Below are 22,516 nucleotides of genomic sequence, written 5' to 3' on the forward strand. Positions count from 1 at the left end.
AGTCAGTGCACTACAGATGTAAATGTGTTAGCGAGACGCCTGTCCCAGACGCAGAGACAGCCGCTAAGACGGTGTGGATTTCATCTGGTCTCATGACACGAGAGCTGGGATTATGTAAGAGTCTAATGTCCGCTGCCTGTCACCGCTCGTACGAGTCTGTGCCATATGACGCCACTTCCCGGGAAGCAAACTTACAAACCCTACTATTGCAAAGGCGCAGGACATGAATATACATTTAGTCGTTTTGACGCTGCTTGAAAACCTCGCAGCACGCAAATGAATATTCACGAGCCACGCCATGACTAGTAGGACGCGTTCATTCGCTTAGCCCTTCAGCACATTGATGTCCTCCCATCGCTAATATTCATGAGGAAGCCTTCACAGTAGTGGAATTCGTAATTTTGCTGGCCTGGCGAAGGAGGCGTTGTCCCATTAGAACGTCATCATCATTTAATGCAGAAGCCGGCTATCCTGGAAACGCACAGAGGTTTCCCGGTGCTGTAACACACGCTGAATACCAAAATAGTGGATTATCAGCGTTTCGACTTTGAGTTGTGCCGCAGTGCTTGGCTTTATGAAATGATGAAGAACGGGCATCATGTGATCAGCGCCCCGTCCGCCGCAGTCTGCAGTCCGGAGAAGAGGAGGCGCACTGTCCGCGTCTGGTGCGATGGATGGTGAGTGCCATGCAGAAGAAAGACCTTATCCCACCACTGCCTGCAGCACTGTTTGCATTTACATTAAATAATATGATAGGCTATAGACTTGACAGCCACAGCAAGTCATTAAAACATTAAATGCTCAATAAGTTTTTACCGTTTCCATTAATATTAATAGGCTACTTATTCTAGTAATGTAAAATAATAATTATGAATATTTGTGGAGAGCGGGGCACAACCTAACGCTTTTTGACTGTCTCAGTTTGTGTCAGTCCACTTGGGATTTTTAGAGTATTTGTTTCCCCCACATTAATTGCACACATGTCTAGTAGCCTACACTTATGTGGTTTTGTTTCATTAATACAGTGTGTTCTTTTTTCTTGATTTACCTCGAAAGAATGTAAATGAAATGTGACAACATGCCCCGTAGGTGGGGTACAGTGTAATATGTGAGGGGGCACATGAGCAAATGACAGCTTGAAGTGTTATCTGATTTAATAAAGTAAAAAAAAAAATCCAAAACAAACTAAAATATTTTGTCAATAAAATACAATTATTAACTTTTTAAAATAAAATAATATACATATTTTTGATTTTGACAACAAACACATCACTAATGCAGCTATACAGCATATTTCAAAACATAATAATAATGAATAATTTCTGAACATTGACTGTAAGTCATTATTCACCCTTTTATCGTGGTTTCTCAATAGAATTCATCGAAGTATAGAATAGACAATAAAAAAAGCTATTATCATAGGGGCTCCACTAATCATAGCCTACTTTTGGCTGATACGTTAGCCGAAAATTCTTTATATTTGAAATCCAATAACCGATATACTGATGAATCTCAATCCATATTTCTGTCAGGACCACTATCGTCAAAGAAGATTGACAGTTAGCATAGGTTAGACTGACTGATATGGATCTGTTCTTGGCAAGAAACCCAGCCTAGCATGATAAGAGTAGGAAGAGCAGCAATATTTCAGTATTTCAGATATCATTATGTCAATATTTACTGTACAAAATAATTTGGGAATTTAGTTTGATCCAAGGAGGAGGCTAAATGAGCTCCGGAGAAACGCCACAGCTGCTGATAGTACTGAAGGAGCTTATATATATGGATTGTGTGTGTGCTGTGATAGACATAATATGATTCATATCCGTCAGCTGATGCAAGCTTAACTGGTGTGACCTGCCAGAACTAACACTATGCTTGATTTCTATCTAATTTTTGAGAGCCTGATTGCAAAAGGATCACCATTAAAAGCCATGTCACAAGGACACAATTATAATGTCCTCATAATCATTTTGAGCAGCCTATGATGGCAGACATTCCAATCATATTTCAAGCAATCCAAAACCCTCATGATGAACACTGCGCATCTGAAGTGAAAGGAAAAGCTGAAGGAAATAATACATTATTTATCGACTTTAATATATTAGTTATGCATATCTACATCGCCAGTACGGCCAATACCGATATAGTGTTATATAATAAAGCTGATTATTATATATAGTCAAACCAAAAATGATTCAGACAGCAGATATAATGTTTTACTAATGTGTGCAGGACACTATTCATTTATGTAAGTGAGGAATACAAAGCAAAGTAAACTGTGACAATTCCCATAAATTCTTCATACAGTGGCTATCAGTAAAAATATGGGTCCAAAATGATTCAGACACTTTGAGCTGAGCATGTTTTGCTGAAGTGTTTTCTCTTTAATTGCTAATGTGACCTTTGACACCACAGACTGGACAATATGACGCATCTCTAATTGTGTCTTTAAATTTAACAGCTGATTGGTTTATTGTAATCCATTACACACCTTTCTATCAAAGTTATCTGACATTATCAAGATGAGTTTATTCTGACACAGTTTAACTCTGAGCTCTTGTCATATTTTATTACCATTTTAATTTTTATTACCAATTATGGTGCATAAACTGTGATCTTGTGAGAAAATGTTGTCCTATATGAGGTTAATATATTCCAGTACAACATGGAATTGGGAGTCTTCACATTACTTTTTTAAAAATGTGGACACTACATAACTTGAGCAACTGGAAATCAAGATCAAGCACATCTAAAGAGAACATACAGTAAGAAGCACAGTTGCATTTTTGTTGTAATATCAATTTTACAACTTTACACAATAACAGCTATTATTATAAGTTTCGGTTATTGGCACTCTGAATCTCATCTGTTATTTCTCACTATGCTAACACGTGTGATTCACTTGTTCTTTAACACACGAGCGGAGTAATAAGCTCGCTATACTTTATGGTGTGAGTGTCTGAGTTACTTTTTATTTGTTTAATTTATTTGACCTTAGTAATGGTAATTTCTCTGAGAATAAAAAACTCATTCACAGAAGTGCCCTGGCCAAGACAGCTGCACAATTAGTTTCAATCACAGGTTTACCGAAGAACAATAAAAACTAAAACACTTTAAAACAATTGAAACATCTTCGAGTGACTGAATCTTCGAGTGTAGATTCAAAATGTTCCATTGTAATTTTTTGCAATGATATGCCATGTTCCCTCAGTTCAGCTCAGACAAAAAGAGACAAAAAGAGTATAACAGTCTTAAGAACAGAAGGAATATTTCTCAACACTTTTCTGTTGAATGAGACAACAGAAGTATGAAGGCAATTCCCAAAATAGTTTAATAAATAATGCTATAAATTAATTCCTTCTAATGGACAGTGAAGGCCAAGCAACTCTGTTATACAAAGTATGAGTTAAAGGTTTGCAATCTGATATAAATCGTGTTTATCAAATTGATACTACATCTCTGTAATTAAGTTTAGTCAGGCCAGTCAAGTTTAGTAATTAAGTTTAATTAAGAAAGGTACCAGAAAGTAATTTCTTTCTTACATTAAATTGAAGGAAAAAAAAACTTGTTTCTAAAATCAAACTGTGAGAGCTAAAAGATGCATGATCAACAATGATGCCAAGACTGTTTTCTATGTGCTTGAAAATAACAAATGTTTGGTTTTATCAGCGTTCATAACAAGTTTTAGAGTATGAAGCCAAGACTGTTAAAGCTTATGGGTTTAAGATAAGCTTTAAATGGGTTATGGGCACTAGAAAGATGACAGTGTCATCTACATCTGCTGTGGAAATTATCCCACATTAGCATCCTCAAGAATAGAAAAAGGAATAGTGAATAGAATGGAACGGAACGGAACGGAACGGAACGGAATAGAATAGAATAGAATAGAATAGAATAGAATAGAATAGAATAGAATAGAATAGAATAGAATAGAATAGAATAGAATAGAATAGAATAGAACAGAACAGAATAGAATAGAATAGAAAACACCTTTAACAATCTCCAATAGATAATACCTTCAGCCTATACACATTGAGTTCTTCCACTTAAATAGCTTTTAAATCCATAAATAGCACGATTTGATAAGCCAGCACTCTTTAATCTATGCAGCAATATTTCATGATCCACTGTGTTAAAAGCCTTTGATAAATCAATAATAATAAGGAAGCGCAATAATCACCTTTATCCACAGATTCCACAGTATCATTTAATGCAGAGCGGCTGTTGTGTATTTTTTATGAAACCCTGATTGATTAATAAATAGGAGTTTGTTTACATTCAAATAATATTATTATTATTATAAGACTAATAAGACTTTCTAAAAAAAAAAGTATAGGACATAAAGCTTTGAGAATGGCCTGTATTTATCTAATACAGTGGAATCATCCCTTTTTAAAGGGACAGCTCACCAAAAAAATGAAGGTTACCCCATGATTTACTCCCCCTAAAGCCATCCTAGTTGTGTATGACTTTCTTCTTTCAGACGAATACAATCAGAGTTATATTAAATGTCCTGGCTCTTCCAAGCTTTATAATGGCAGTGAATGGCAGCCCAAAATTTTTAAAGTGCATCCATCCATTAATAAAGGCCTTCTGAAGTAATGCGATGCATTTGTGTTAGAAAAATATCAATATTCCACACATTATAAAGTTCAAATATTTAGCTACCGCCAAGGGCTGGGCGATTTGGCAAATAAATAAATAAATAAAAAGTCTGTTCGCTCAGAGAAGCTGTCAAACTCAACTGCCAATCATGCCAATCGAACAAATGATGAGCACATGATGCCCATTTTTCATCATTTCATAAAGCACTGCAGCACAACTCAAAGTCGAAACACTGATAATCCACTATATTGGTATTCAGTGTGTGTCACAGGACCGGAAAATCTCTGTGGGTTTTTAAACTAAAACCAAACACTTGAAATGAAAAATTGTAAACAAATTAAAACAAAATTAAAAAGTGTAATTTGATTGTTTAGTTTGTCTCGTGCCCACTAGAACACACGGAGGGGCGGGGGTTATGACCCATACTGGGACCTCGGGGGCTATAGAGACCATTTGGCTCCGGTGTTTAACGCGAGTGGGGCAGGCTTGGTTTGCACATGTCTGTTGCACTCGTGCCTCGTGTCTCATTAATGAAACAGCAATATAAAAACACTGCGCTCAAGTTAGAAAAAAAGTTCAGCTGCTGTCTAATATCTTTGTATTTTTCCCATTCCACTGCCTGGGTCTTGTTTTTTCAACGCAACATCACATTCTGCGTGAACAGCTTGATCTGATGTGTTCAACGAGAGCAGTTATTCAGGCGCGCCTTTATGTGGTCGGATCCTTTTCTTTTGTCATTTGTGCATATACCACGAATTAAGCCAGTTACAACTTTTTCATAAGTTGAATATGGTTGGCAGTCTGCCGGAAACTACACTCTAAAAAATGCTGGGTTAAAGACAACCCAAGTATGTTTGGAAATGGACCAACGCAGAAATTTGGTTGTTTGAACCCTAGTAAATTGACCCATTCAAACAACCCAATTTTGTTTTTAACCCAGCATTTTTTAGAGTGTAGATATTTTACTTTATTACTTGTTAAATATTTTTATTACACAAACCCATCGATTCACTGCAGAAGGTCTTTATTAACCCCTGGAGCCGTGTGGAGCACTTTTATAATGGATGGATGCACTTTTATGGGCTTCTAATTTTGGGCTGCCATTCACTGCCATTATAAAGCTTGGATTAGCCAGGACATTTATTAATATATCCAAATAACACCAGTATCTAATGAAAGATTAAAAAGATAAGTTAAAGGGGATGAAATATTAGTAGTTGAGTAGGCTGAGTCTGATTGAACATCACAGTTTGTGAGTGCATGCAGCTGAAAAGAGGTGTTTGGATTCATGTGCAATGCATGATAAACAGGATTATTGAGCCTTTCTCTTTCCGAATTCCAGCCGTTTCTGTCTGCCTGTGTGATGGTGTTTTTTTCGAATGTTGCAGCATGTTTGGGATGCCAGAATATTAGACAGCCGAATGAAGGCAGTGTAAACACTGAGCCCTCGTGACCCGCCAGCCCACACCTGACTGTTTTCCCCATTAAACCCTCTCCTATATAACAGGAGGATGTCAGTCAGACAGATGATGCTTCATGATGATGCTTTCCTTTGGCGCTGCGTCAGTAACTGGCTCAATGAGGCCAAATCACGGCAATTAATTGGCGTTGCCTCAAAAGGTGCCATTACTCAACAGATTTCTCCCCTTCAGGGAGACATTTTTCTGCCCATGCTTTATTAAGCTTATTTGTTTGATCATGTTTCATGGCAGGTGCAATTACATCTCCTCAGGGTGGAACACAAAGGCTACATTCACACTATCAGTCCAAATCTGTGTCTGCCTGATTGGCATCTGATCTAAATGATTGACTGTCCACTCTGTGAATCGTGTGTGTGTGTGTGTGTGTGTGTGTGTGTGTGTGTATGTGTGTTCAGTGGCGCTCTTTTATTTTCTGGAATATCTGCATTCGTTTCTATGGCAATGATGTTGTTTGTTTGTTTGTTTGTTTGTTTGTTTGTTTGTTTGTTTGTTTGTTTATTAAGATCCAGTTGCTATTCTTCCTGGGGTCTCCTCAAATTCAGTACGGATGATCTGAATATGAAAATATATCTTTCAGATCTCTATCATAACAAACAAATTAAATCTGAATAACAATGCACCTCTGCGGCAACATCCCTTTCCCACCGGAATAAATGTCTGAAGAGCTGCTGCGTGACTGGAGTTAATAGAGGAAAACACAAGTAAAACAAATGGTTATCAGTTTGAACTAAAGGTTGGACTCCATATAGTGTTCCTTAAAACTTCCCAAAGATCCAGTGATCCGTAGATCGAGAGTGAATCCTGTGTTTCCTCTGCCTGTGTATGAGGCCGCTTGTCAAGAATGGAAAGCATAACTTTTATTCAAATTCTGAATATATTATATAATATAGACCCAATAATTGTTTTATAACGCATAGACAGCGCATTAAGAGCGCTCCCTTCATAATCACTAAAAGCTTGCACTCATGCAATGAACGGATCTCACACAGTCCCGCTAATCAGTGAAGTGACGACACAATAATTCTCTTATTTACTTCATGTCTCCACTTTAGCGCACATGCTGAACTCAGCACCGGACAAACACTCGAGCGGAGAGTGGATTCTAGCGTAAACATCTGTGATTGGCCATTGAGTTCAAGAAATCAACAAACAAGTCTGTGATTGGCCATTGTGTTCAAGAAATCAACAGACATGTCTATCATTGGCCATTGTGTTCAAGAAATCAACAGACATGTCTGTGATTGGCCATTGTGTTCAAGAAATCAACAGACATGTCTGTGATTGGCCATTGTGTTCAAGAAATCAACAGACATGTCTATCATTGGCCATTGTGTTCAAGAAATCAACAGACATGTCTGTGATTGGCCATTGTGTTCAAGAAATCAACAGACATGTCTATCATTGGCCATTGTGTTCAAGAAATCAATAGACATGTCTGTGATTGGCCATTGTGTTCAAGAAATCAACAGACATGTCTATCATTGGCCATTGTGTTCAAGAAATCAACAGACATGTCTATCATTGGCCATTGTGTTCAAGAAATCAACAGACATGTCTATCATTGGCCATTGTGTTCAAGAAATCAACAGACATGTCTGTGATTGGCCATTGTGTTCAAGAAATCAACAAACAATTCTGTGATTGGCCATTGTGTTCAAGAAATCAACAGACATGTCTATCATTGGCCATTGTGTTCAAGAAATCAACAGACATGTCTGTGATTGGCCATTGTGTTCAAGAAATCAACAGACATGTCTATCATTGGCCATTGTGTTCAAGAAATCAACAGACATGTCTGTGATTGGCCATTGTGTTCAAGAAATCAACAGACATGTCTATCATTGGCCATTGTGTTCAAGAAATCAACAGACATGTCTATCATTGGCCATTGTGTTCAAGAAATCAATAGACATGTCTGTGATTGGCCATTGTGTTCAAGAAATCAACAGACATGTCTATCATTGGCCATTGTGTTCAAGAAATCAACAGACATGTCTGTGATTGGCCATTGTGTTCAAGAAATCAACAAACAATTCTGTGATTGGCCATTGTGTTCAAGAAATCAACAGACATGTCTATCATTGGCCATTGTGTTCAAGAAATCAACAGACATGTCTGTGATTGGCCATTGTGTTCAAGAAATCAACAGACATGTCTATCATTGGCCATTGTGTTCAAGAAATTAACAGACATGTCTATCATTGGCCATTGTGTTCAAGAAATCAACAGACATGTCTGTGATTGGCCATTGTGTTCAAGAAATCAACAGACATGTCTGTGATTGGCCATTGTGTTCAAGAAATCAACAGACATGTCTATCATTGGCCATTGTGTTCAAGAAATTAACAGACATGTCTATCATTGGCCATTGTGTTCAAGAAATCAACAGACATGTCTGTGATTGGCCATTGTGTTCAAGAAATCAACAGACATGTCTATCATTGGCCATTGTGTTCAAGAATTTAACAGACATGTCTATCATTGGCCATTGTGTTCAAGAAATCAACAGACATGTCTGTGATATGCCATTGTGTTCAAGAAATCAACAGACATGTCTGTTATTGGCTACATTACACACCGAAGTGAAAACACATTGGAAATTGAATCATTTGACGAGCACAAACACAGACACGCACTAGATCTTTTGCCAACTCTTTTTCCGCTAATAATAGGCTCTTATTATGAAGAAATCAGACCAGCAGTTTCCCTCTAAAAGAGATCAGTAGAAGAAGCAGCAGAGGCAGGGCTTTGGGTTTGTTAATACTTTAATACTCAATATAATGTAAGAAAGAAATTACTTTCTGGTACCTTTCTCTCTAAACTTAATTACAGAGATGTAGTATCAATTTAATAAATAAGATTTATATCAGATTGCAAACCTTTAGTAGTCACTCATTACTAATGGGTTACTATGACCTTCACTTTACAATTAAAAATATATTATGCATTATTCACATTATTATTATTATTATTATTATTATTATTATTATTATTATTATGACATTTATTACTGTATATAGTGAAAAAAATCTGATTAACTAATCTTGAACTACCACAGTCAACTGAGCACAATTACTTACTAATTCATTAATAATCATTTCTAGGTAATAGTAGTTACTACAATGTTAATGGTGCATTACTGATTTATTCCTGTGTAGTTATTCATTAATGACGGAACTGAATGCTAAAGTATTCGGCTCTGCCGCTGCCTCAGTGGTTCAGCTACACATTGTCATGTGGTAAACAAGTCAACCTCTGTACTGCAAACCCCTCGTGCTGTGGATGTTGTTATTGTTTTTGGCTTATACCAACACAACGTCCAAAAGTTAAAGCTTTTCCTTTTTACACAATAATGAGCCTCAGGGATTGTGTCAAGATTTGATTGTTGTGATGATTATTGGGTGTTTTTGTTAATAATGGTAATGATAGTAATGGTGATAATGATAAGAATAGTGGTAATGGTAATAATAATAATAGTAATAATAGTGTGAATGATAATGTTAATAATAATAATAATAATAATAATAATAATAATAATAATAATAATAATAATAATAATAATAATAATTATAATTATAATTATAATAATAATGTTATGGTTAAGTTGTTTGTTTTGTTTTGTTTTGTTGGGTTGGGTTTTTTTTTTTTTTTTTTTTGATGAGCTGTTTGTATTTTCTTTGTATTATGTATCTTTAGGATTACATGCCAGGACAGACAACAAACCAGGTGGAATTAAGTGCACCCCATTCTACTTTTAGGCCAGGGTTGCCAGGTTTCACAATAAAACCTCCCCACTTGCAACTCAAAACTAGCCCAAAACAGGCATAATGGCGTTTTTAGGGGTTCTCTGGTAAAAAAAAAATGCATTCCAGGGGGGAAAATATGCATTAATTAAAAAAATAAAATGAGCATTTCCGGCGCTAAATATAACATAATTGGTATCACTTTAACCCGCAGACATGAAAAACAGCCTGCGGCAATGGTGTTAAAGTAGCCCAATTCTGTGGGAAAACTTGGTAAAACTGTTTTAGGCGGAGAAAAAGCTTCTGTCACTGAAGGGCAGAAGTGCTTGGTTAAATCTGGGAACAGATCTTCCCTCAAGGTATGAGTTGAGGCCCAGAGAATGGAGATTGTATCTTCAGACAGATCTCAGAGAAATCTGAGAGCCAAAACCTGAGACGAAGCCAGGGGTCAACACCGAGATGGGCAGTCTTGATGTCCGGGGTGTTCTGGCAAGAAGAAATCTGATGGGGTAACGAATCAGAGGACAAGAGTAACACAGAGTAACCAAATTACACAACTCACAGACTGAGAAGATAGGAGATGAGAGCGCGAGTAAATGCAAGAAACCATGGCAAAAAACTGTGTGGCAAATCACTTTTTTTTTTTTTTTTTTTTTTCATGAAAACCATTTTTAAAAAATCTAACCATTTAAGTAAAATTCTAGATAAATGTTGTGAGCAAAGTGTAAGTGCTGAACTGTCAGGATGTCTATGCTAAATTCCATTATAATGTCATTTAACCCCTCGCTGACATATCGTGACCAGGGCAAAGGGAAAGAACACGTAATGTTTGACGCTCAAGGACACATTAAGTCCACGTTGAGCAATAGTCAGCACTTACTCAGCACAAAGAGAGTGGATTCCACTTTGAGATGGGCAGTGAAAGCCTTCAGGAAGACAAATATGAATAGCATGTGATTAAGGTCAAACAAGGCCAGTCTTGTGTGTATAAGAGCTGTGTTAATGCAGCCATGCATGGGTTTGATTGACCAAACATGTCATGCGCAGTAACCAGGTCTGGTCAGTCGATCTCTGAATCTTTCACGAGCGCTGCTTTGCTGAAAATCTCAAAATAAAGCAAATACATTAAAGGGTTAGTTCACCCAAAAATGAAATTGTCAACTCCTCACCTTAATGTATGCACACTATACTGTCCATGTCCAGAAAGGGAATAAAATAAAAAGCCTTGCCTTGCCTAATTAGAATCTCTTAAAGCGTCTCAAAATACAGTTTGGTCCAAAAATAGCAAAAACTGTGAATTTATTCAGCATTGTCTTCTCTTCAGAGTTTTTTTTTTCAATCTAAAGATTCAAATGGTCATGAATCAGCTTATCAATTCATGATTTGGATTGCATGTCAAAATGCCAAAAAGCTGAAATCACGTGACATTGACCATCTGAATCATGAATCAATACACTGATTCATAACCGTTCAAATCTTTATTTGAGGATTGAAAACAAACCCGGAAGAGAAGACAATGCTGAATAAAGTCGTAGTTTTTGTGATTTTTGGCTCAAAATCTATTGTCAATGCTTCAAGAGGCTTTGGAAGTACTTTTACTTTTTAAGTATAAAAGTAATTTGGTTTGCTTATTTTGTGACTAATTGTGTTTTGAACACTGTTACACAAACTGACCTCAGAAGCCAAGAGTCAAACTGCCCAACTAAAGGTAACACTAATCTCCATAATGGAGACCAAACATGTCAAGAAAACAACACCATCTTTCCTTCAGTGATTCTGCTCATTATCATCAGGTGTCGATAATAATCAAACAATCATCACTCAATTAATCACTTGTTACATCTATAACATCTTATTAACATCTTAATAACATAATAACATAACATAGCTTATTAACATCTTATTAACTCTAACACTGCTTCAGTGTTACTTTAACACCCTGCTGGTGGTTCCCATATGAACACCGACCGGTGTTAATTCAACACTGGGGAATTAACTGTGTATGTACTTGTGTGTGTGTGTCTGTGTCTGTGTACTTGAGTGTTCTTTGGAAAACTTTTACTTCACAACAATCCAAAACATAATATTGTACTTTTAACTGCAAAACATTTCATATTGAATATCATTTAATACTTAATTACATTAAAAAAATTGTATTGTATACTTTTACTCAAGTAAAAGTAATTCAGAGTTTTACTTGAGTAAGTTTTACAAGTAAAACAGTACTACATTTTTAATGTAATTAGGTATTAAAGGTAAGAAAACAACAACTTTTATTTAGGAAATGTAGTGCAGTAAAAAGTATGACATTATAGTATGCTTTGGAATGCAGTGAAGTAGAAGTTATCCAAAGAAAAACACTGATAAACTATACTTCAAAATGTACTTGAGTAGAAAGTAAAAATACTCCACTACTGTCCGCCTCTGACAACAGACAGCCCCCCCACCCCTACCCCCAATCCCCGAACCCACCTTCACATTACCATTGCACTTAATGATCCTCATTAGACTATAATGCTGTAATATACACCATAGGGCTTCACGCTTTGCTGGCTTCTGCTGCATGTGATAGCATTCTCCCTGGTCAAACATGCAGAGCTTAGGTGCAGTTTGGGTGCTGGCGAATGTCAAACCAGTTTCAGAAGTAAATATTTCATGCTCATGGCTGCTGTGATCCTGTCTAAAGATACAGCACCGCCAGGCCACCATTGGCTATAGTCATTGGCATCAACATATAACATATAAAAGCAGATGCTTCACAACACTCTTATCAACAATCTTATTTTACTTCACATTCAAAGGACATAATATGACACCAGAAACCGAGAATAAATAAGTCAAAAATGGATGTCCACTTAAAGGGTTAGTTCACCCAAAAAAAATGTCATTAATTACTTACCCTAATGTCGTTCGATACCCGTAAGACCTCCATTCATCTTCAGAACACAGTTTTAGATATTAGTGTTGAAATCTTGTTGAAGGGAGGAAATTACATTGGTGTCAATGAAAGCCTTTATGAGCAACCAGATTTCAACTAAAATATATTTTATATAATTAGGGTTTTTAAGGAATTATTGACATAATTTTCATTTTTGGGTTAACTAACCCAAACACTTTTTTGAGTGAAGCACCTTAATATAAATCGAGAACACAACAACCAGTGGAGGTGTTATGTAATCTAATGGATCTTTTACTCGTTGTCCAGGTGATAATCCTCTAGCAAAAGGTACAAAAAACAATGTTTTTTTTTATGCTGTACTGGTAACTATTTTAAAAATTAAAACATTTACATGTTGATTTATTAAAATGTTTGTATTATTGTATTACAGTAATGATGAGAATTATAACTGAGAAAATTAGGAAATTACTAAAAAACTTACCAAAAAAACCTCCAACATTGTGGAGCGAGCGAGGGAGGGAGGGAGGGAGGGATGTAGAGGATGGATAAATATGGAGGATGGATGGATGGATGGATGGATGGATGGATGGATGGATGGATGGATGGATGGATGGATGGATGGATGGATGGATGGATGGATGGATGGATGGATGGATGGATATCCTCCTTGGCTTGCTCAGTCGGGGACAAAAATTTCAACTATAGTTTTCAACTAAATATCCAAATAAAATGAATTACTAAATTAACTGTATCAACTTCACTGGTCTGGCTATATGATAAACTGAAATGAGCTAATAACATCACCGTTTACTCCAGAACAGTACAGCCAAATCAAAATTCGTTGCAATATTGCGGGAGGGAGGGAGGGTGGTAGTAAGTTTTACAAGTAAAAAAGTACTACATTTTTAATGTAATTAAGGAGGGAATTAGGGAATATTGAGGGAAGGAGGGAGGGATGGATTTAACAACTGTGTTCATCTATCTTTCTTCTTAGCTATGACATGGTCCACTATGGTCATTCCAACCAACTTCGACAAGCCAAGGCTATGGGGGACTACCTCATTGTTGGAGTGCACACTGACGGTGAGCGCACACACAGGCAAACGCACACTGCCCCTGCCTCTAAACCTACCCATCACAGGAAACATTCTGCATTTTTACATTTTCAAAAAACATCACAGTGTGATTTATAAGATGTTTTCCTCATGGGGACTAAAACAATGTCCCCACAAGGACATGGATTTCGGATATTGCCATCTTTGTGGGGACATTTTGTCCCCATCATGTAGGGTTTACCAGCCCACACCCACTCACACACACACTAACGGCGCCAGACAGTGCTGCTTGATTGACAGATTGCTAGTCCCGCTTTGTCATTGCAGTCATTCCAGCAGTTCAGCTCACTGGGACGAGATGAGCACGCTTGAGACCAGCCAGACATACTTCTGTTTTAATACGCAAACTGCCACTAAGCAGCAAGTGTGTGACTGACCCTTGTGTCATGCCAGGCAGTGTTTTAACTGAAGGGAAGAACTGATGCTTTATTTCTGTGTATACTTGTACTCGCACAGTTTAGCTAGTTCCTGATGTTTTCATTTCACTTAAAGGAACACTCCACCGTTTTTAGAAATAGGGCTTATTCAACTTCTTTTCTTCATTTCGATATGTGGGCAAATGCATTTTTGTTTCAGCACATGCAGTTTAGTTTGGCAGAGTCGCCGCTAGCTTAGCTTAGCATAACGAATGGAATCCTATGTTGCCATGTCCTGAGTAAAAGTGATAAGCATTATATTGTGTTTCTTTTTTTCATTTGCATAGTGTAAGAATTAGGGCTGTCAAAGTTAACACATTAATAACACGTTAATGCATTAATAATGCAGCAGCAAACATTAATAGGGAAAGAAAAGGGTTGACATTAACATTACTATTCTAAACCAGAAGTGCAGATTTTGCCTACAAGCTACCATATTTTCTGTTTAACTTTTATTAGACTCCTAATTCAAAATTATTCTTAATTTTTAAGTTTAGGCTTAAGAGACATGAACAATTTCTTTGATAAACATCTCTGACCTTTGATACGTCTAGTCTTCATGCTGTATTGATTATTATTGAATAAGTATGTTTTCATTAATAATAAATATACATTTGCATAAAGCATGCATATTTGCTATTTCCAAACCCATATTGATTAGAGTATTAAAAACTTAATTTAAACTTAATTTATGATACATTTACAATTGCTAAAAATCTGTGATTAAATTGCGATTAATCGCGAGTTAACTCATGACAATTATGCGATTAACCCCGATTAAATATTTTACTCGATTGACAGCCCTAGTAAGAATGCAAGTGTTACATGGATTCGCCATCAAAACTGATATAAATGAGCAAACCAATCTTAAAAACATCACTTAGTGTGATTTATAAGATGTTTTCCTCATGGGTACTAAAAAATGTCCCTACAAGGACAAGGATTTCTGATATTGCCAAACAAACCTTTTACTGATGCTAACGTCTCTCTCTCTTTGTGCAGATGAGATCTCTAAGCACAAAGGTCCTCCAGTGTTCACTCAGGCTGAGAGATATAAGATGGTGCGAGCCATCAAGTGGGTGGATGAGATCGTGGAAGGAGCGCCATACGTCACCACGCTTGAGACTCTAGACAAATACTGCTGTGATTTCTGTGTCCATGGAGGTCAGCACTTGAGCATAATAACCGAGTCTAACCTGTGCTAAAATGTTGATACTGAAGTCTTTCATTTAAAGGTGCAGTGTGTAGTTTTTATGAGGACATATGGACAGAAATGCTATATAATATCCATAACTATGTTTTCAGTGGTGTATAAAGACCTTACACAATGAACCGTTATGTTTTTATTATCTTAGAATGAGCTGTTTCTATCTCCACACACCACACCCTCTGCGCACTTGTGGTGCCACGGCCGCAAAGAAAGAATACATTTTTCTCGGATGCAAAATTAGAGGAGAAATCCATTTGATTTTAGTTTAAATGAGAAATAACTGCAGTGGTCTGTTCAACTGCTTTAGAGTTAGTATCGCTATAGTGTCAGAACCGGTGAATGCGGTTCAGAGAAAAGGAAAGATGTGAAAAGCACAGTGAGTCCCGGTCCAAATAGCTCTATATGAAACTTATAGACGTGTGAAATAAAGTGTCATCATCGTTTTAAAGATGAGTGGCTTGAGTAAGTGGTGGAAATAACAGATGATGTTCACAGCACAAAACAAACATTTACAGTTACACACCCACCACCACAAGTGTAGCGCAAACTCAAAACACCTCACATTGATGTGTGTGTGGTTTGAGTTTAGATAACTATAGAAGAGTTCACGTTCCCTTTAACATGCTTAGCTGTTAAATTCTGATCTGACTGAATTACTTCAGTCACTTTTTGTTTTTTAACTAACTGAAGCATGCATTTAAACTGATTTAATATATCAGTTTAAATACTTCAATTTTGTTGGTTTTTAAATTATATTATAGGCTATATAATATAAGTTTTATCATATTGTAAGCCTAATAAAGAATTCATCTCAAATGGGGATTATTTAGGGATCTTTGCCATTAAAAATGTGAAAACCCCTTGTATAGAAAATCTTGAAAATTCATAAGCAATAAACAAACATTTAATGTTGATGGAATTATTAACAACAAAACATCTTAAAAACCTTCTCAGTATAACTGCTTAATTTTTTTCATATTATATTTTTTCATATATATAAGAATTTAACTGTCCTGGGGGAGATTTATCAAAGTATTTCTTGGTAAAGAAGATGTGTACATTTAACAGAACTATAAAAATAAATTTCAGGCAACCTAAAATGTGCTTAATTTAGTGACTACTGAATTAACTGCTTTTTAAAAAAAGTGTAATCAAGCTTTAAATACAATAGAAAGAAATAGAAAGTTAAAAGTTGAAACTGCATGAAACCACGTTTTCGTGTGTGTTTTCGTATGCTGTACGGGAATGTTTTTGCTCAGGTAAGCAAAATGTCCGCCCAATAGGCCCTGCATCCCAATTTCGCATACTATCCATAGTATTCGAATATAGAGAGTGTGTCCCAAATTGCAGTATGTTGAAAAAAGTCTTCCAAAGATACCCGGATGGTCTACTATTTCCGAATTCAATGTAAGGATCGATGCACAATCTATTGGCTGATATTGCCCACAACACTTTGCGAGCTGGAAGAGAATTCGATTTAAAAATGCAAATGCGGATGAAAAGTGTTTTAAAAAACTACAAACATGATGGATGTGAGTCTGAAGGTTAAGTAGAGAGAATTACGTAAAGGGGTTTGAGTGACCAACTATCAGTATTTAACCTGAACAAAAGATATTTATTCAATGTTATCCACATTATATTTCAACTGCAGTAGCATTGTGAACTTTTGTAATGATACATTTGGGCATTAATTTTGAAATGCATCATTATATTTAAACGGTGATGGGATGCATGTGACTGAGCAACAGAGTCCGTAAAGATGATGAAGTAGTGTGTCCTGAAGCTTGCATGTTCTTTTTCTTCACAAAAAGAGTACATACTTTTAGGTTGTAGTAAGTAGAAGAATTAGGACGCCGTGAGAGAAAAGTTTTGCTCAACGAGAAAATAAATTAGAGGGAACATTGCACCGGGGTGCCCTTACAGTGAAGTCCCCATTTTGCGCCGCCATGTTTCTACAGTAGCCCGGCCTAAACAAAGACAACATCTTTGTCCTGTGTCAGCCACTGTAGCTTCTCTATGTGCTTTGAAAGAGAGGGGTGAGAGGTGTGTGGTTACAACCTCACCACTAAATTTACACACTGCACCTTTAATAGTGTTTGAGTTTAATATTGTGTTGCAAATAAAGAAACTGTTAGGGCCAGATTTACTAACAGCTTGTGCCAAAACCTTAAAAATACTGCTGAGTAAAAACTAAGCTAAAGGGATCCAGAGCATCATTATTGTCCTCTGGAAATGTAACATTCAATAACTTGCCCATTTGCTTTGGTCTTGGTTCTCCATGCACAATATTTTGGGCACAGTATATCACATGCCACTAGCTGGGACCAGTCTTTTTTATCTTCATAGGTTTAACCTACAATAAGAAGCACTAGAGTAAGATTGCATTGATTTTCACTAAAGACGTCCTCAGGAAACGTCACTGTAGTTCACTCTTGAATAAGCTTGAATGTGGTTCTGTCTCTACAGATGACATAACTCTTACTGTGGATGGGAAAGACACCTATGAAGAAGTGAAAGAGTCGGGTAGGTACAGGTAAGCCCTTTACATACCTCGCTTTAATGCTGGTAATGTTGTGCACGTTTAGTACGGCTCTCACTCAGAGTTGATCTTTGCAGAGAGTGCAAGCGAACCCAGGGTGTGTCCACTACTGACCTGGTTGGCCGCATGCTGCTAATGACCAAAGCTCATCACACCAACATGGTGAGGCCCGAAACATACAAAAATAATGAAAAGTGAATGAGCGGCAGAGACCACACTGCAAAAAATGCTCTTCTTACTTAGTATTTTTGTCTTGTTTCTAGTCAAAATATCTAAAAATTCTTACATCAAGAAACATTTACTAGACAAGTAAAAATTATTATAGGGAAAAAATTACTCAAAATGAAGAGAGTTTTTGCTTAAAATAAGCTAAATAATCTGCCAGTGGGGTAAGCAAAATAATGTTGTTTTCTGTTTGAATTAAGATTATTTTTCTTACCCTACTGGCAGATTATTTTGCTTATTTTAAACAAAAACTCTCTTAATTTTGAGTTATTTTTTCCCAGAACAAGACAATTACTTTCCTTGTCTATTAAATACTTCTTGCTTTAAGAATTTTTAAATGTTTGGACTAGAAACAGGACAAAAACACTAAGTAAGAAATGTAATTTTACATTTACATTAATAAATGCTTTACAGTACAAAAAATTCTTACACTAAGCATTTACTAGACAAGCAAAAGTTTTTCTCTTGTTTTGGGGGAAAATAACTCAACATTAAGTGAGATTAAGTGAGACGCACTCCTATCGCAGATTTATTTACTTATAGACCTGAGGGAGGGGTTCTGGCAGACCAATCAAGCCGCTTGTGATCCGCGCAGAATTAACGCATTGTTACCTTTTGGGGCGGTGCGTGTCAGGGTACAGCGAAGGGTACGCCGTACACCCAACGCAGAAGTATAAATTGGGCTTAAGACAAAAGCACTTGTGCCCCTGGGGTGGAGCCTAGATCAAGTTTGTTGAACCTCACGGATGTGTGCAGTGAGGACCAGCCTGCAGAATCACACACATCCTGGAGGGAAATTCCCCACAATAGCGCTTTTGGAAGCAGACATACTCCTAGTAGAGTGGGCCTGTACAGCCAAAGCTGAAGGACGACCTGCTAACTCATAAGCCAGTGAGATGGTCTTGACCACCCACATGCTTATCCTCTTCTTAGGATGTGCCCAAGAATTGGTGCATGGGATGCGTGACCCAAAACAAATGAACAGTTGTTCATACTTTCTCCACAGGGCAGCTCTGTGGACATAAGCATCTAAGGCATCTAACTGGGCAGAGCAGATTTAGTTTCTCTTGGTCTGACATCTGAAAGGGAGGAGGGCAAAAGGCCTGCAGTACGATAGGTCTTGCAATATTAGTAGGAACTCTAGGGTGAAGAAAAGCCTTAAGGGCAAATTACAAGCATGAGGGAGAGACCGTGAGGGCTTGAATGTCTCCAATTCTTTTAAGAGACAGGATAACAAGGAGAAAAAAAAGTTTAGAGTGAGAAATTTCTCAGAAACGTTCTCAATAGGTTTGAAGGGAGCCAACAAAAGGCCTTCTAATATGGCCAAATCCCAGACCGCAGTAAGCCTCAAGGTGCCACAAAAGGGCTAACTAAAGAGAATCCAGGAGAAACTGGATTAGTGAGGGAGAACCAAAGCAGACAGTGTTTAGGGGAGAGTCGGGCACAACCTAACGCTTTTTGACTGTCTCAGTTTGTGTAAATCCACTTGGGGGTCAGAGTATTTATTTTTCCCACATTAACTGCACACATGCCTAGTACAATTACGTGGTTTTGTTTCATTAATACAGTGTGTACTTTTTTCTTGATTTACCCCGAAAGAATGGAAGTGAAATGTGACAACATGCCCCACACATTGTAACATGAGCAAATGTCAGCTTACAATGTTATCTGATATAATAATAAAATTTAAAAAATCCAAAACAAACTAAAATATTTTGTCATTAAAATACAATTATTAACTTTTTGAAATACAATTATGGCATTTTTTTACACACAAGTTTTGGATTTTGACAACAAACACATCGCTAATACAGCTATACAGCATAGTTAAAAAACATAATACAATGAATCATTTCTGAACATTGACTCTCAGCCCTTTTCTCATGGTTTCTCAATATAATTCATAAAAGTATAGGATATAATACCATATTTTTAATAGGGGCTTATTTTAACGCATGTTATAACGCACCCCACCTACTCAACTGGGATTTAAACTGCGGCTCGCGTCTTCTGCTGTTAGATCAGCACTAAAGAACCATCGCAACTGTTAAATAACAGATATAAGATTACAATAATATCAGATTTGTCTCATTTTAAATAAACACAAAAAACAGAGATGAAAAATAAAATTAAGGAAGAAATTTACTTTTGATATGGTAAAATACAGGTCAATACACAAAATTAGCATATTGTGATAAAGTTCACTATTTTTCATAATGTAATGATAAAAATTAAACTTTCATATATTTTAGATTCATTGCACACTAACTGAAATATTTCAGGTCTTTTATTGTTTTAATACTGATGATTTTGGCATACAGCTCTTGAAAACCCAAAATTCTCAAAAAATTTGCATATTTCATCCGACCAATAAAAGAAAAGTTTTTTAATACAAAAAAAGTCAACCTTCAAAAAATTATGTTCAGTTATGCACTCAATACTTGTTCAGGAATCCTTTTGCAGAAATGACTGCTTCAATGCAGCGTGGCATGGAGGCGATCAGCCTGAGGCACTGCTGAGGTGTTATGGAGGCCCAGGATGCTTCGATAGCGGCCTTAAGCTCATACAGAGTGTTGGGTCTTGCGTCTCTCAACTTTCTCTTCCCAATATCCCACAGATTCTCTATGGGGTTCAGGTCAGGAGAGTTGGCAGGCCAATTGAGCACAGTAATACCATGGTCAGTAAGCCATTTACCAGTGGTTTTGGCACTGTGAGCAGGTGCCAGGTCATGCTGAAAAACCAAATCTTCATCTCCATAAAGCTTTTTAGCAGATGGAAGCATGAAGTGCTCCAAAATCTCCTGATAGCTAGTGGCATTGACCCTGCCCTTGATAAAACACAGTGGACCAACACCAGCAGCTGACATGGCACCCCAGACCATCACTGACTGTGGGTACTTGACACTGGACTTCAGGCATTTTGGCATTTCCTTCTCCCCAGTCTTCCTCCAGACTCAGGCATTTTGATTTCCGAATGACATGCAAAATTTGCTTTCATCCGAAAAAAGTACTTTGGACCAGTGAGCAACATTCCAGTGCTGCTTCTCTGTAGCCCAAAAGTGGCGCGACCTGGGGAATGCGGCACCTGTAGCCCATTTCCTGCACACGCCTGTGACGGTGGCTCTGGATGTTTCTACTCCAGACTCAGTCCACTGCTTCCGCAGGTCCCCCAAGGTCTGGAATCGGTCCTTCTCCACGATCTTCCTCAGGGTCCGGGCCCCTCTTCTCGTTGTGCAGCGTTTTTTGCCAAACTTTTTCCTTCCCACAAACTTCCCACTGAGGTGCCTTGATACAGCACTCTGGGAACAGCCTATTCATTCAGAAATTTCTTTCTGTGTCTTACCCTCTCGCTTGAGGGTGTCAATGATGGCTTTCTGGACAGCAGTCAGGTCGGCAGTCTTACCCATGATTGCGGTTTTGAGTAATGAACCAGGCTGGGAGTTTTTAAAAGCCTCAGGAATCTTTTGCAGGTGTATAGAGTTAATTAGTTGATTCAGATGATTTCTGTTGATTCAGAGGTTAATAGTTTATGAATTAGTTGATTCAGAGGTTAATAGCTCGTTTAGAGAACCTTTTCATGATATGCTAATGTTTTGAGATGGGAATTTTGGGTTTTCATGAACTGTATGCCAAAATCATCAGTATTAAAACAATAAAAGACCTGAAATATTTCAGTTGGTGTGCAATGAATCTAAAATATATGAAAGTTTAATTTTTATCATTACATTATGGAAAATAATGAACTTTATCACAATATGCTAAATTTTTGAGAAGGACCTGTAAATGTTCAGTGACATCTCTTCCAAAGAGTGTTTAATTTTGGTGCAATTTTTTTTCTAGTGTTGTTATGGCAACTAGTAAATACAAGTCTCGTCATCCAGGTGTGTGTGGAAAGTGTTAAACCATGCATGTTACAACTAACCCCACGTTTGTAATGGATCACTGAGAAAAGAAGCTGAGAGAGATCACATTTGCACGCACACACTTAATTCCAAGACTCCTCAGAAAAGTACAGGGACATCAGAACCAGAAAACAAACACGATCCATACCAGAGAACAGTAAACACAGGTCAGAACATCCAGAATTACAATTAACGACTAGAAAACCTTACATGAAAACGAATACCTTAAATACACAAAACAATGAGTAGATAGACTGCAGGTGTGTACAATGGAGGTAACCATAACAACTGATAAGACAACGAAGAGAGACAGAAATCAAACAGGAAGAGAACATAGAAACAATGAAAACAGAAAGCACTTCAACATAAAAGTCCATAC

At 37.1% G+C, this 22,516-nt stretch overlaps 1 protein-coding gene across 1 annotated transcript in view; it reads left to right on the top strand.

Annotated features, from left to right (window-relative positions):
* Window positions 1–318: 318 nt before the first annotated feature.
* LOC137047187 (ethanolamine-phosphate cytidylyltransferase-like) overlaps window positions 319–22,516 on the top strand; it is a 34,118-nt gene continuing 11,920 nt past the window's right edge. Inside the window, exons 1-5 of the mRNA XM_067424794.1 lie at window positions 319–677; window positions 13,726–13,814; window positions 15,265–15,426; window positions 17,939–18,005; window positions 18,089–18,173. Coding sequence (XP_067280895.1) covers window positions 580–677; window positions 13,726–13,814; window positions 15,265–15,426; window positions 17,939–18,005; window positions 18,089–18,173 — 501 coding nt within the window. The 5' untranslated portion in view covers window positions 319–579. The remainder of the gene's footprint in view (window positions 678–13,725; window positions 13,815–15,264; window positions 15,427–17,938; window positions 18,006–18,088; window positions 18,174–22,516) is intronic.

Source organism: Pseudorasbora parva, chromosome 2 (assembly GCF_024679245.1).
Source record: "Pseudorasbora parva isolate DD20220531a chromosome 2, ASM2467924v1, whole genome shotgun sequence".
NCBI classification, from domain to species: Eukaryota; Metazoa; Chordata; class Actinopteri; order Cypriniformes; family Gobionidae; genus Pseudorasbora; species Pseudorasbora parva.